A 16,150-nucleotide genomic window follows, 5' to 3' on the forward strand; every position below is an offset into this window, starting at 1 on the left:
GCAGCAGTGCCGAGAAGGCCACAAGATGCAGCATGCACAAAAGATCTTCCCATCGCGGAGTGGAGCCAGACATAAGCAGTGGAGCAGCTCGACGGAGAGGCCGAAGGAGATCCAGGTCAGACAGACATTGGGAAGGAGCCAACCAATAATCGCAATATCGATTGATGCTATGGTCCACTTTGGGGGTCAACGCTCAAGAAAAAGATCTGGTTGTTGTAGATAATACGCTGAAATCTTCTGCTCAGTGTGCAGTAGCCAAAGAAGCAAACAGGATACTAGGAATTATTAGGAAAGGAATGGTGAATAAGAATGAAAATACTATAATGCCTTTGTATCGCTCCATGGTGCATCTGCGCCTCGAGTATTGCATTCAGTTCTGGTCGCCATATCTCAAAAAAGATATAGCAGAATTTAAAGAGGTTCAGAGAGCGACCTCTCGTATGAGGAAAGGCTAAAGAGGTTAGGGCTCTTCAGTTTGGAAAAGAGACAGATGAAGGGAGATATGATTGAGGTCTATAAAATCCTGAGTGGTGTAGAATGAGTAGAAGTATGTATGTGTGTGTGTATATATATATATATATACACTACAAAGACTAGTGGACACTTAGGAAGTTACTTGGAAATAGATTTTAAACAAATAGGAGGATATATTTTTTTCACTCAACGAATAGTTAAGCTCTGGAGCTCTTTGCCAGAGGATGTGGCAGCAGTTAGCATATCTGGGTTTAAAAAAAGATTTGGACAAATTCCTGGAGGAAAAATCCATTGCTTCACCTATTGAGACAGACATGTGAAGCAACTGCTTGGCCTGGGATTTGCAGTATGGAATGTTGCCACAATTTGGGTTTTTAATCCACTTTTTTGTAAAACGGGCTACTGGGCTAGATGGACTACTGGTCTGACCCAGTATGGCTACTGTTATGTTCTTATGACGGATCTGGGCCTTGTCGAGGATCCGGTAGCATCAAGGGAACTGTCAATGTCCAATATCCAAAAGTGCTGTCAGGGTCGGCGAACTGCTTGACAGGGGTTGAGGTGATACTCAGGCTGGCAGGCTGAATGATGCATCCTCAAACAGTGCTGGCTTTCTCTGCACCAGCAAAGCAGCAAGGAATCCTCCAGTCTCCCACTGAGGAACCACAGCATAGCGCAGTAGCGAAGTCTGCACTAAAGTGAGGACACAAGCAGGGCCAGGCTGAGGCGACCGAGGCGGCCGCAAAGGGCCTTACGCTTAAGGGGGCCCTGTGCGGCGCGCCTCAACTCTGCCTCCTCCGCTCCATCCCGCTCCCGCACCGGTGCTCACAGTCTGCTGCCAACCACCCGCAACCCAGACTCAGCCAGACTGATCTGTTGCACGTGAGCCGACTGCCTGCCAGAGACTTGCAGCAGCCGGGTTGCTGTGCTCCCTAGCCCTGCTCGCCCAATCGCCGCTCCGGACCGTACCTCTCTTCCTGAGTGAGTCCGCACCTCTGCCCCCACCCCCCCCCCCGGGCCATGTGGCATGATGGTCGCGACGTGTACTGCGTGCGTGAGCGCCGCAGACTGCAGCAGAGCAGTAGATCCGTCCTGCTTGGTCCTCCTGAGTGACAGACAGTCGTGGTCTGCCACTGATGATGCGGCCCACCCCCACGACAACTTCCTTCTTCAAGGGTGGGCCGCGCGGGACGGGCAGAGAGAGTTGAGAGAGTTCCAGTTCCAGCTTGAGCTTCCAGCCGCAGCCAGTCAGAGACAGAGTCAGAGAGTTGTGGTATATACTTTAAAACAATTTTAATACCTTGGTGGTCTATATGTTTTTATAGTGTACATTATATTTTACACATCACTTTATTTTATTGTATATCTTTTCATTTCATTTTTATTTTATTGCATATATCTATATTATTTTTGCTTATCAATGGGGTGGAGCTAGGGGCGGGGCTAGGATGGGACCCCACCAAATTGGTCTGCACAGGGCCCCCGCACTTGCTAAGACTGGCCCTGGATACAAGGTAAAGTTTCCCTTACTCTCACTCTCCTCTTCAGCACCTCCATACAGAAAAATATAGGAAATAGCAGGAGAAAACTGAGAGCAGCCTGCACAACTTCATTATGTTGGCCATCTTGGATCCCCTCTAAGCACTTTTTTTGCATGATTTGTGCTAGTATTTTATAGAGACACCTAGGCGCCTGTGTGCCCTAATAACTTAGATCAGTGATGGCGAACCTATGGCACACGTGCCAGAGAGGGCACGCGCTGCGCTGGTCTGCCCGCCCGCCCTCCGAGCACCAGGGCTCGCCCGCCTCCGAAATTTAAAAGGCATACCTGGTCGGGGTTAAGGCGGCGTCCGCAGTGGAAGCGAAAAGTGTGTTGTTTGCTCTGCACGCGTTCGGCCTTCCCTTCTGTCTCTCAAGCTCTGGTCCCGCCCTCACTTCCTGTTTCCGCAAGGGCGGGACCAGAGCTCGAGAGACAGAAGGGAAGGCTGAAGGCGCGCCGAGCAAACACACTTTTCGCTGCCGCTGCGGACGCCACCTTAACTCCGACCAGGTATGCCTTTTAAATTTCAGAGGGGGGGGGGCCCTGGTGCTCGGAGGGAGGCCGGCCTGGTGCTGGGTGGGAGGGATGCCTGGTGCTGGGAGGGAGGGAGGCCTGCCTGGTGCTGGGAGAGGAGGGTGGCTGGAGGGGAGAGGAAGGTGGCTGGACATGGGTGGCTGGAGGGGAGAGGAGGGTGGCTGGACATGGATGGAGGGCAAGAAATGAAGAAAGGAGGAAGGTAAAGAAATAAATGGAAAGGAAGCCCTGGAAACGGACTTGAGAAGAGAGAGAGAGCAGCAGAATCAGACAACAAAGGTAGAAAAAAATCATTTTATTTTCATTTTAGTGTTTGGAATATGTCCAATTTGAGAATTTACATCTGCTGTCTTACTTTGCACTAGGTATACTGGAGCTGTAACAGCTTACAGAAATGATTTAAAATGAAAAAAAAATATTTTTTTCTCCTATACTAGTATAATATTTTCAATGATGTCTGTTTATATGCGCCATGGCTGGTGTAAGGGGTGTGGCTATCATAGGGGTGGAGTCATGTGGTGACCCCACCCATAATGAGTACCGGCACCTGTTGGCACTTTGCGATAAATAATTAGATTTTGGGTTGCTGTTTGGGCACTCAGTCTCTGAAAGGTTCGCCATCACTGACCTAGATATACCCTGTTTGTAAACTTTTTCTCTATAAGCTCTAGTTAAGAGAAGTACTGTGCATGTTTTGCTTGAATTTAGGACCTGTAGGGGTGTTTTCTTACTGAATGATAGTGTAATAAATTGTATCTTTTCTTAATTTTAATGACTGGTTTCTTTGTTGCATTTACTTATCTAATTTGTTGCATCATAGCCTACGGTATTGTGTTGATGCTTTTGTACTTGAATAAAAGCATTATAGGAAAATTGCTTACCTATGTTTTCTCCTGAATTTATTTTTAAATTAGGTATATGGCTCCTGAAGTTCTAGATGATTCCATAAATATGAAACACTTTGAGTCATTTAAACGAGCTGACATTTATGCTATGGGACTGGTGTTCTGGGAAATAGCACGCCGATGTTCAGTTGGTGGTAAGTAACTTCTTTTTGGTTGATGTCTTCTATCCTGCTAGACAAACTAATGTGTCTTGTGTTATTTGCTGTGTAATACAAAGTCAAACATGTATTTTCTCTTTTATATTAGTAAGCAACACTGAACAAATCTTAGTATTCCTTGCAAGTCTTCATGTCACAAACATTTCTCATCATAGTATAGCAATTTCAGGAACAGCTGTGCAATGATTTTTTTTTTTTGTGTTCTGTCTATATAGTGTCTACATTTCTAAGTTTATTTACTCAGCAAAATGCATTTTCTGTTAATACTGAGGGCTCAACACATCCTAGGTGCCAGGTTGCTATGGTGCCTAGCAATTACACCCAGGATTTCCTGTCCCTGAATCTTTTCCTTTTGTAAAGCTCCCTCAAAGTCTCGAAGTTTTGCACTATGATTCGGCTCTTCAAAAGTCTGGACAAGCCTGAACTTCCTACACTGAGTGACTGACTAATGCTTACTGAGAGCCAAAATGTGCTAACATGGGAGATGTTGTTAATAGTAAGATGAGGTAAATAGTAGAGTCCCAAGTACATGAGTTGACAAAGTGACGGATGTGACAGTGGGAGAGTGGCTTTGGGTGGGGGAGGAGTTATGAGCGAGGGAAACTGGATGAAGCTTGTGGGATAGGCTTTGAGCAAGAGAGGCTGGAATGGGGGTATGAACAAGAGGCTAGTTGGGACAAATACCATGGTGATATGTGAAATACAGTTGCCTCTTTTTCCATATCCTGTGAAGGGAGTGCTGTATCAAAGGTGACAGCATTCTTTTCGAAGGGAGACTGTGACTTCTGCCAATGATTTGCAGAGACACCTTAAAAGACTGAAATGAGGACACACTAGAGCAAATTTGATCATTATGATGTATTCTGTTGAGTTGTGCAAAACATGGTGTGAACCTATTTACAGAGTAAACACTGATTTGCCCCCAGACACAGAATAGTAAAAGCACCTTAGTAGTAAATTAAGTTTAGAAAACAGCTACTGCTGATCTAGGAGGCGATTTTGTTAGAAGGGTGAGGAAGAAGTGAGAGCTTTTAGGCTGTCCCCTAGATTTAATGAAAATTTGTGGAGGCCTCTGTGAATAATTCTGTCATCTGACTACTTTATCTTTGTTTTTATATTTATTTAAAGGTGCTTTTAAAAAAAAATTTCTGCCTTCAGAGCTGTCTTGACAGCCGGCATGTGCTGTGAGAACCTCAGTAGTTGAGTCCTGCAAGTTCTTGCTTTGTTGAGCACTGGTCTCTCATTCTCTTCGGTTGGTACAAATTTCTGCTGCTGTGTAGGGAGGTATCGCTATCTATTATACCTCTGAACCAGGGCAGCAATAACAGCAACACCATCCTCACAGCAAATTCCTATTTGGGCCCAGGAGCTCCGGACTTAAAAGAAAAACTTTTTAAAGCTTCTGGAAGCGACGAGATGGGCGCAGGGACAACACACCGTGCATGCGCGAGTGACTTCCCACCCGCGACGCCCGCGCGCTTCCCTCAGTTCTTTCTTTTCTGCTTTGCGCGAGAGGGTTTGTTTTCAAGCGCTCCTCGTGTTTTTCGGCCCAGGAGACCTTTTGCTGGAAGGGATGATGCATCCATCTGCCTCGGTACCGGAGGTGCTTGCGCCTGGGGTATCCACTGCTGAGACGGCATCTGGCCCATCTCCTGCGCGGAGGTCTCCGCCCTTGGTACCGCTTGCGGTGCCTGAGCCGGTTGCCACCCGGGTTGACTCTACCTCGATGTCGGAGGAAGCTTTGCCGGAGTCCAGGCAAGGGTCCACTTCTCGACGCCCTTCACGAGGACATTGATCCCTATCCGTTTTCGCATCCTGTTCAAACTTCTTCTACTAACCTATAAATGTACTGCTCCCCAGTATCTGTCCACACTCGTCCTTCCCTACACCCCTTCCCGTGCACTCCGCTCCATGGATAAATCCTTCTTATCTGTTCCCTTCTCCACTACTGCCAACTCCAGACTTCGCGCGTTCTGTCTCGCTGCACCCTACACCTGGAATAAACTTCCTGAGCCCCTACGTCTTGCCCCATCCTTGGCCACCTTTAAATCTAGACTGAAAGCCCACCTCTTTAACATTGCTTTTGACTCGTAACCACTTGTAACCACTCGCCTCCACCTACCCTCCTCTCTTCCTTCCCGTCCACATTAATTGATTTGATTTGCTTACTTTATTTATTTTTTGTCTATTAGATTGTAAGCTCTTTGAGCAGGGACTGTCTTTCTTCTATGTTTGTGCAGCGCTGCGTATGCCTTGTAGCACTATAGAAATGCTAAATAGTAGTAGTAGTAGTAGTGCTTGGCAGTTGTCGCAGCATCGCTACGCAGACTTGGGCGTGCATGTGTTCCCTTATCTCGACGATTGGCTGATGAGGAACACCTCTGAGGCAGGGGTTCTATGATCCATGCAGATTACTATTCAACTGCTCGAACTACTGGGGTTTGTCATCAACTATCCCAAGTCCCGTCTGATTCCTGTGCAGAAATTGGAATTCTTAGGAGCTCTGTTGAACACACAGACGTGTCGAGCTTATCTTCCCCAGGCACGGGCGGACAACCTTCTGGCCCTCGTGTCCTCAGCTCGAGCATCCCAACAGATCACAGCTCGGCAGATGTTGAGACTTCTGGGCCACATGGCCTCCACAGTTCATGTGACCCCCATGGTACGTCTACACACGAGATCAGCTCAGTGGACCCTAGCTTCCCAGTGGTGTCAGGCTATGGGGGATCTAGAGGATGTCATCCATCTTTCCACCGAATTTTGTAATTCCCTTCACTGGTGACCATTCGCTCCAATCTGACCTTGGGACGCCAATTCCAAATTCCTCAGCCGCAAAAAGTGCTGATGACGGATGCATCCCTTCTGGGGTGGGGAGCTCATGTGGATGGGCTCCACACTCAAGGTGTCTGGTCCTTCTAGGATATGCATCTTCAGATCAACCTCTTGGAATTGCGAGCGATCTGGAATGCCCTAAAGACTTTCAGAGATCGGCTGTCCAACCAAATTATCCTAATTCAGACAGACAATCAGGTTGCTATGTATTACGCAAACAAGCAGGGGGGCACCGGATCAAGCCTTCTGTGTCAGGAAGCCGTCAGAATGTGGCTTTGGGCGAGTCAGCACGGCATGTTTCTCCAGGCCACATATCTGGCAGGCATAAAGAACGGCCTGGCCGACAGGTTGAGCAGGATCATGCAACCTCACGAGTGGTCAGTCTGAACATGGACGTTGTCCGCAAGATCTTTTGCGCGTGGGGCACCCCCTCGGTGGGTCATTTTGCCACTCAGTACAATCACAAAGTTCCTCAATTCTGTTCCAGGCTTGTGGCCCACGACAGGCTAGCGTCAGACGCCTTTCTGCTTCATTGGGGGACGGGTCTTCTGTATGCATATCCTTCCATTCCTTTAGTGGGGAAGACTCTGCTAAAACTCAGGGAAGACCGCGGAACCATGATTCTGATAGCACTTTCTGGCCTTGTCAGATTTGGTTCCCTCTTCTTCTGGATTTGTCCTCCGAAGAACCGTGGAGATTGGACTGTTTTCTGACATTCAGAACGAGGGGTCGCTTCTACATCCCAACCTCCAGTCTCTGGCTCTCACGGCCTGGATGTTGAGAGCTTAGAAGTTGCCTCTTTAAACCTCTCAGAGGGTGTCTCCCGAGTCTTGCTTCCAGGAAAGATTCCACGAAAAGGAGTTATGGTTTTAAATGGAGGAGGTTTGCCATCTGGGGTGACAGCAAGGCCCTAGACCCTTTCTCTTGTCCTACACGGACCTTGCTTGAGTACCTTCTACACTTATCGGAGTCTGGTCTTAAGACTAACTCAGTGAGGGTTCACCTTAGTGCAATCAATGCTTATCACCGTATAGAAGGTCAGCCTATCTCTGGACAGCCTTTAGTTCGTTTTATGAGAGGTTTGGTTTTGTCAAAGCCCCCTGTCAAACCTCCACCAGTGTCATGGGATCTCAACGTCGTTCTCACCCAGCTGATGAAACCTCCTTTTGAGCCACTGAATTCCTGCCATCTGAAGTACTTGACCTGGAAGGTCATTTTCTTGGTGGCTTCAACTCACTACATTGTTTCATCATAACAGGGTAGTCCTCCGCACTCATCCTAAGTTCCTGCCGAAGGTGGTGTCGGAGTTCCATCTGAATCAGTCAATTGTCTTGCCAACATTCTTTCCCCGTCCGCATACCCGCCCTGGTGAGGACAAGTTGCATACCTTGGACTGTAAGAGAGCATTGGCCTTTTATGTGGAGCGGACGAAGCCCTATAGACAGTCCGCCCAGTTGTTTTTCTTTTGATCCCAACAGGATGGGGGTTGTCATCGGAAAATGCACAATCTCCAGTTGGCTAGCAGATTGCATTTCCTTCACTTGCGCCCAAGCTGGGTTGACTTTGGAGGGCCATGTCACGGCTCATAATGTCAGAGCCATGGCTGCGTCAGTGGCTCATCTAAAGTCAGCTTTAATTGTACAGCGCTGCATAACCCTAGTAGTGCTTTAGAAATGTTTAGTAGTAGTTTTGAAGAGATTTGCAAGGCTGCAACGTGGTCATTAGTCCACACAGTCACATGTCACTACTGCCGACAGCGGGATACCCGATGCGGTAGTCGGTGTTACAGAATCTGATTGGGGTTTAGAATCCAACTCCACCCTCCTAGGCCCATTCCTGTTCTGTTCCAGGCTGCACTCTCACTTAGTTGTGTTTGTTTTTAGGTCAATCTCAGTTATGTTCTCGCCGTTGTGAAGCCCAATTGACCATTGTTCATTGTTTTGAGTGAGCGTGGGTGCTAGGGATACCCCTTGCGTGATGATGTCCAGCCTGCTTGTCCTCGGAGAAAATGAAGATACTTACCTGTAGCAGGTATTCTCCGAGGACAGCAGGCTGGACATCATCACAACCCACCCTCCTCCCCTTTGGAGTTGTTCTTTTCTAGTTTGCTTGTTATATAACTGAGGGAAGCGTGCGGGCGTCGCGGGCGGGAAGTCACTTGCGCATGCGCGGTGCGCTGTCCCCGCGCCCGTCTCGTCGCTTCCAGAAGCTTTTAAAAGTTTTTCTTTTAAGTCCGGAGCTCCTGGGCCGTCACGAACGACGACCCATGCGTGATGATGTCCAGCCTGCTGTCCTCGGAGAATACCTGCTACAGGTAAGTATCTTCATTTTCTCCGAGGACAAGCAGGCTGCTTGTTCTCACTGATGGGTGACGCCCACGGCAGCCCTGAGGTCCAGAAATCTTCATAGCAACAAAGTTTGCTAGAGCCTTCGGTCACATGCATGCACCGCGCATGCGCGGCCATTTTCCCGCCCAACGCGTGGGGACATCAGTTCTTTTTTGTCCGCGGTCGAGAGAGACTGTATTTTGTCCCTCTCACCATGTCCTGAGGAGCCTTCGGCTTTTTTCGTCGTGTTTTCGCGTTTTTTCTATTACCTCTCTTTCTCTTTCTCTCTGTTGAGCTGTTTCCTTTTCTTTTAAAAAAAAAATCCTTATAGTTTGGTTTGGCCGCCTAAGTTTCGTTTCGCCGCCGTTGCGGCCGTCTTAGGCCACCGTTCGGGGTTTTTCCTTTTTTTGTGCCTTTCTTTTTGTCACCATTGACGATTTTGACCTCGCCGCCGCTATTTTTCCGTCCATGACATTGAGGATTCCCAGCTGCAACCAGGCAATTTCAGGTACCGATCCCCATTCGTGGTGTATCCAGTGCCTTTGGCCCGAACATCGCCCAGACGCGTGTAAGTTGTGTCTTAGCCTTAAAAAGCGGACACAGGCGTCGAGACAGGCTCAGCGGGAACATCTGTTTGGAGCCTTGCTCGGTAATTCGGCGTTGACGTCGACAAAGGTACTGAGTTTGGCGGTGTCGATGTCGGCACCAGAGCAAGCATCGACCTCAGGAGCAGACCTCTGCATGCTGGGAGTAGTAAGCCGTCGAGTGGGTCTCCACCTGTCTCGCAGGTTCCTGCATCGGCACCTGTCCCCTTCTCATCATGGTACCGGGAGCTCCGGTGCGTCGAGGGAATCGGCACCCGAGAAGCGTCGACGCCGGGAGGACTGCTCCCCCTCTATACAGGAGGTGTCGATGCGTCGGTCGACAGCCCAGTACCGCCTCCTCATCCTTTACAGGTTCTGGTTCCGACTCCTGTACTGGCTTCCCTGCTTTTCCCGGTAGAGCCTCTGGACAAGCGCCTCTGAGCCGTGCTTCCGGGTCTCCTGGAAAGGCTGATGCGCCAATCTGTTTTGGTACCGACGGTGCTTGCACCCTCTGTACCGTTGGCAGCAGCACCAGCTGGCTTCTTGCCTGTGGTGGGGTCCCCAACACCGGTACCGCTTGCGGCATCGGCGGCCACCCGGGTCAACTCCCCATCGACATCGTTGGAGGGAGCTTCATCACCGCCGCCGCCAAGGGAGTCAACTTCTCAACGGCACCATCGAGGACATTGTTCCTCGGAGTCGAGACGGGCCTGTTTTTGGACTACTGTTCGGGAGCTTTTGTCAGACATCGAGGAGGAGGCCTCGTGGGGGGAAGAAGAGGATCCCAGATATTTCTCTTCTGAGGAGTCTTGTGGTCTTCTTCTGACCCCACTCCCTCTCCTGAAAGAAAGCTTTCTCCACCAGAGAGTCTTTCTTTCTTTCTCCTCTTTCGCCTGGGAAATGTCTGTGGGCATTCCCTTCCCGGTGGTTACTGAGGATGAGCCTAGGACTGAGATGCTTGAGGTCCTCGACTATCCTTCACCACCTAAGGAGTCGTCCACGGCTCCTTTGCATAACGTTCTGAAGGAGATTTTGCTTAGGAACTGGACAAAACCCGTATCTAATCCCACCATCCCTAAGAAAATTGAGTCTCAGTATAGGGTCCATGGAGAACCTGAGTTGATGAGGACCCAGTTACCTCATGACTCTATGGTTGTGGACTCTGCCCTGAAGAGAGCTGGCAGTTCTAGAGATTTTGCTTCTGCGCCCCCGGGGCGGGAATCTAGAACTCTCGACTCCTTTGGGAGGAAGGCCTACCAGTCCTCTATGCTTGTGTCCAAGATTCAATCATACCAGCTCTACACGAGCATCCGTATGCGGAATAATGTGAAGCAACTGGCGGACCTGGTGGATAAGCTCGCTGTGGAGCAAGCCAGGCCTTTTCAGGAGGTGGTCAGGCAGCTAAAGGTGTGTCGTAAATTCCTTTCCAGGGGTGCTTATGACACTTTTGATGTTGCATCCAGGTCCGCTGCTCAAAGTATAGTGATGCGCAGACTCTCATGGTTGCATGCCTCTGACCTGGAGAGTAGAACGCAGCAGCGGCTTGTGGATGCCCCTTGCTGGGGGATAACATTTTTGGTGAGAAGGTCGAGCAGGTTGTAGAGCAGCTCAACCAGCGGGTAACCACCCTCGACAATCTCTCCCACCGGGCGCCTTCAGCATCTACCTCAACTGGTAGACGTTTTTTCGGGGGCAGGAGGAGTGCTCCCTATTCTTATAATAAGCGTAGGTACACTCCACCTTCTCGACAGCCTTCTCAGGCTCAGCCCCAGCGTGCTCCTTTGTGTCAACAGCGTGCACCTAAACGGGCCTTCAGCTCCCCAGCAAAAGCAAAGGAACTGGCTTTTGACTGGGTCCAGATGAGCATAGCCGCAATAAACGTGTCCGTGCCGGACGACTTACCAGTCGGAGGGAGGTTAAAATTTTTTCACCAAAGGTGGCCTCTCGTAACCTCCAATAGGTGGGTTCTCCAAATAGTCCAGTTGGGGTACACCCTCAATTTGGCTTCTACACCTCCAAATTGCCCACCGGGAGCTCAAGACTTTCAGCTCCTATCACAAGCAGGTACTTGCAGAGGAACTCTCCGCTCTTCTCAGCGCCAATGTGATCGAGCCCGTTCCACCCGGGCAAGAAGGGCTGGGATTCTATTCCAGGTACTTCCTTGTGCAAAAGAAGACGGGGGATACGTCCCATCCTAGACCTAAGGGCCCTGAACAAATTCCTTGTCTGAGAAACGTTCAGGATGCTTTCCCTAGGCACCCTACTTCGCATGATTCAGGAAAACGATTGGCTATGCTCTCTGGACTTAAAGGATGCTTACACCCACATTCCGATACTTCCAGCCCACAGGAAGTATCTTCGATTTTGTCTTGGAACCCAGCACTTCCTTTATTGTGTGCTGCCTTTTGGTCTGGTCTCGACACCCCGTGTCTTTACCAAATGCCTGGCGGTGGTCGCAGCGTCGCTACGCAGACAGGGAGTGCATGTGTTCCCCTATCTCGACGATTGGCTGGTAAAGAGCACCTCGGAGGCAGGAGCTCTACAGTCCATGCAGATGACTATTCAACTTCTGGAGCTACTCGGGTTTGTTTTAAATTACCCAAAGTCCCATCTCCTTCCAGTTCAAAGACTAGAATTCATAGGAGCTCTGCTGGACTCAACGACAGCTCATGCCTATCTTCCCGAGACTAGGGCAGACAATCTTCTGTCTCTCATTTCCATGGTCAGAGCATCGCAGCAGATCACAGCTCGGCAGATGTTGAGACTTTTTGGCCACATGGCCTCTACAGTCCATGTGACTCCTATGGCACGTCCTCATATGAGATCAGCTCAGTGGTACCGAGCTATCGTGAATCTAGAGGATGTGATCCAATTGTCCGTCGGATTTCGCAACTCTCTTCAGTGGTGGACCATTCGATCCAATTTGACCTTGGGACGCCCATTCCAAATTCCTCGGCCACAAAAAGTGCTAACGACGGATGCATCTCTCCTGGGGTGGGGAGCGCATGTTGATGGGCTCCACACTCAAGGACTTTGGTCCCTCCAGGAATCAGGTCTTCAGATCAACCTCCTGGAGTTGCGAGCGATCTGGAAGCTCTGAAGGCTTTCAGAGATCGGCTGTCCAACCAAATTATCCAAATTCAGACAGACAACCAGGTTGCCGTGTACTACGTCAACAAACGGGGGGCACCAGATCTCGCCCCTTATGTCAGGAAGCTGTCCAGATGTGACTTTGGGCCCGTCGTCGAGGCATGTTTCTCCAAGCCATGTATCTGGCAGGCGTAAACAGTCTGGCCGACAGATTGAGCCGGATAATGCAACCTCATGAGTGGTCACTCAACTCGCGTGTGGTGCGCAACATCTTCCAAGCGTGGGGTACCCCCTTGGTGGATCTTTTTGCCACTCAGCTCAATCGCAAGGTCCCTCAGTTCTGTTCCAGACTTCAGGCCTATGACAGACTAGCATCAGATGCCTTTCTCCTCAATTGGGGGGAGGATCTTCTGTATGCGTATCCTCCCATACCTCTGGTGGGGAAGACTTTGCTGAAATTCAAGCAAGACCAAGGAACCATGATTCTGATTGCTCCCTTCTGGCCGCGTCAGATTTGGTTTCCCTCTTCTGGAATTATCTTTAGAAGAACCGTGGAGATTGGAGTGTTTTCCGACCCTCATAACTCAGAATGAGGGGGCGCTTCTGCATCCCAACCTCCGGTCTCTGGCTCTCACGGCCTGGATGTTGAGAGCGTAGAATTCGCCTCTTTGGGTCTCTCTAAGGGTGACTCTCGAGTCTTTCTTCCTTCCAGGAAAGATTCCACGAAGCAGTCTTATTCTTTCAAATGGAGGAGGTTTGCCGTCTGGTGTGATAGCAAAGCCTTAGAGTAGAGTCAGTGAGCTTCAAGCCTTGTTAGCCCATGCTCCCTATTTGGTAAAACGAAATATGAAAACGCCAGACCCCTAAGATAAAAACTACATTGGCTTCCGCTAAGAGAACACATTGCATTCAAGGTCTGTAATCTGGTTCATAAGATCATATACGGTGAAGCTCCGGGGTATATGTCAAGCCTTATAGACCTACCAACCAGGAATTCTACTAGACTATCACGTACGTTCCTGAATCTCCACTACCCCAGCTGCAAAGACTAAAATACAAATTAACATATGCATCTAGTTTCTCCTATATAAGCATGCGAATATGGAATGAATTACCAAAATCCATAAGAACAACACACGACATAAATAGTTTCCGTAAATTATTGAAAACCAACCTATTCAAAAAGGCATACCACAAAGATCCATCCTAAATACCATTAACAAAATTTACACCAGAACTACACAAAACGTAACTCTTTATTTCCTGATTGTCCAAATTAATATATGACGATTGAAGTTTAATATTCCTGATTGTTTAAGCTAATTTATCACGATTGAAGTTTAATCCAATACCTTTTATTTTCTTATTACGAAAATGAACTTTCTTTACTTGAATACCTAATCCACTCTGTCTCCTCCATCTTACTATGTATTTCTCTTTTCCGAAATTGGTAATCACCATTACGGAACAATGTAAGCCACATTGAGCCTGCAAATAGGTGGGAAAATGTAGGATACAAATGCTACAAATATGTGAGAATATATGCTTGCTTTCTTTTTCATAAGTACACAAATATTGCCATAGTGGGACAGACCCAAAGGTCCATCAAGCCCATCATCCTGTTTCCAACAGTGGCCAATCCAGTTCACAAATACCTGGTAAGATCCCAAAAAAGTACAAAACATTTTATGCTGCTTATCCCAGAAATAAGCTTTGGATTTTCCCCAAGTCCATTTTAATAATGGTCTATGGACTTTTCTTTTAGGAAGCCGTCCAAACCTTTCTTAATCCCCATTAAGCTAACCGCCTTTACCACAGTCTCTGGCAACGAATTCCTAATTACACGTTGAGTGAAGAAAAATTTTCTCCGATTTGTTTTAAATTTACTACTTTGTAGCTTCATTGCATGCCTCCTAGTCCTAGTATTTTTGGAAAGAGTAAACAGTCACTTCACGTCTACCTGTTCCACGCCACTCATATTTTATAGACCTCTATCATATCTCCTCTCAGCCGTCTTTTCTCCAAGTTGAAGAGCCCTAGCTGCTTTATCCTTTCCTTATAGGGACATCATCCCATCCCCTTTATCATTTTCGTTGCCCTTCTCTGCACCTTTTCTAATTCCACTATATCTTTTTTTGAGATGCGGTGACCAGAATTGAACACAATATTCGAGGTGCGGTCGCACCATGGACTGATACAAAGGCATTATAATGTCCTAATTTTTGTTTTCCATTCCTTTCCTAATAATACCTAACATTCTATTTGCTTTCTTAGCCACCGCAGCATACTGATCAGAAGGTATCGTCAATGATGACACCTAGATCCCTTTCTTGGTCGGTGACTTCTTTTTTTTTTTTTTTTTTTAATATTTTTATTGAGTAGAGAAACACACCATACAAAGGGAAAGACAAAAGAAACACAGATTGCCAAAAATTGCAGGTTGCAAACTTACCATACATAATATATATACAAACATGCGGTACTCAAGGCCATGAAGCCTGATCCGTTAACTTAACATTGGTAATATATACTACTCACTTCCTCTGTATTTTGTATATGTAGTAGTAAATCAATATTTTACTTAAACAGGTTGTTTCTCTTCCATTATTTTTTCCCCCCATCTTTCCAATGTGTCCACCCCCTTACCCACCTCCCCCCCACCCCTCCCACACCTCTCCTTCGGAACTGGTGTTAAATCCATTAATGTTGTGCTATGTTAGTAAGTTTCCTCCCTCAGTTGTGAGAGCTTGCAGAAAGGCCACCTATTTGACCATTGCCTGCCAGTGCCTCCATAGGCCTCTGCATGTGGCATCTTTTTTTCGCAATGTGTTCATTTCCCCCTGTTCCCACTCCGCCATCTGTGCCATACTGGCCTGCCATTTGGCCAAGGGAGGCGGCGCTTTATCAATCCAGTGTTGCAGGATAACTCTTTGCTAACACTAAAGCCAAAAGAACAAATTTGCATTGTTGATCAGAGAGCCCCTGATCTGCAAGGTCAGCATCGGAGCCTAACAGTAATATGCTATAGGACCATTCTAGTTTAACTTGAAGAACTCCTTCAAACTTCTCAATAACTCCCGTCCAAACGTCCCTCAGCACCCAACATTCTAAAAAGTGATGTATTATTGTGCCTTTGCCCCGTTGGCACTTCTTGCATCCATCTGATTCCCATAGACCCCACATCTTTCCCTTACATCTAGTGACATAGGCAATATGAAGTATTTTAAATTGAATTTCATGTAGCCCCACATTGGGGGTGGTCTTAAAGGCCAAGAAAAAACATCTGGAGAGTTCCTGGTCTGATATCTCCTTCCCTGTGAGTGAGCTCCATTTCTGTGCAAGCTGGGCGAAGAATGGTAGTGTGCGCCAAGCCAATCCCAATTTATACCAATATGACAACCTATTATGACTGCTTATTTTCCGCCAAAATCGTTATACCCACACTAGCCCACTCCTCAAGTCACTTCACTGGCTCCCTGTCCGCTTCCGTATACAGTTCAAACTTCTCTTACTGACCTTTAAATGCATCCATTCTGCAGCCCCCCATTACCTCTCCACTCTCATTTCTCCCTACATTACTCCCCGTGACCTCCGCTCACTGGACAAATCTTTCTTGTCGTCCCCCTTCTCCTCCACTGCTAACCCCAGGCTTCGTTCCTTTTCTCTTGCGGCACTTTATGCCTGGAATAAATTTCCTGAGCTTGTA

The 16,150-nt window shown here is 48.0% G+C and overlaps 1 protein-coding gene across 1 annotated transcript in view; it reads left to right on the forward strand.

Moving 5' to 3' along the window:
- The window catches only part of TGFBR1 (transforming growth factor beta receptor 1), a 235,963-nt gene that overhangs the window by 183,504 nt on the left and 36,309 nt on the right, over window positions 1–16,150 (forward strand). The window contains exon 7 of the mRNA XM_030209667.1: window positions 3,463–3,587. Coding sequence (XP_030065527.1) covers window positions 3,463–3,587 — 125 coding nt within the window. The remainder of the gene's footprint in view (window positions 1–3,462; window positions 3,588–16,150) is intronic.

This window comes from Microcaecilia unicolor, chromosome 1 (assembly GCF_901765095.1).
Source record: "Microcaecilia unicolor chromosome 1, aMicUni1.1, whole genome shotgun sequence".
Taxonomy (NCBI): Eukaryota; Metazoa; Chordata; class Amphibia; order Gymnophiona; family Siphonopidae; genus Microcaecilia; species Microcaecilia unicolor.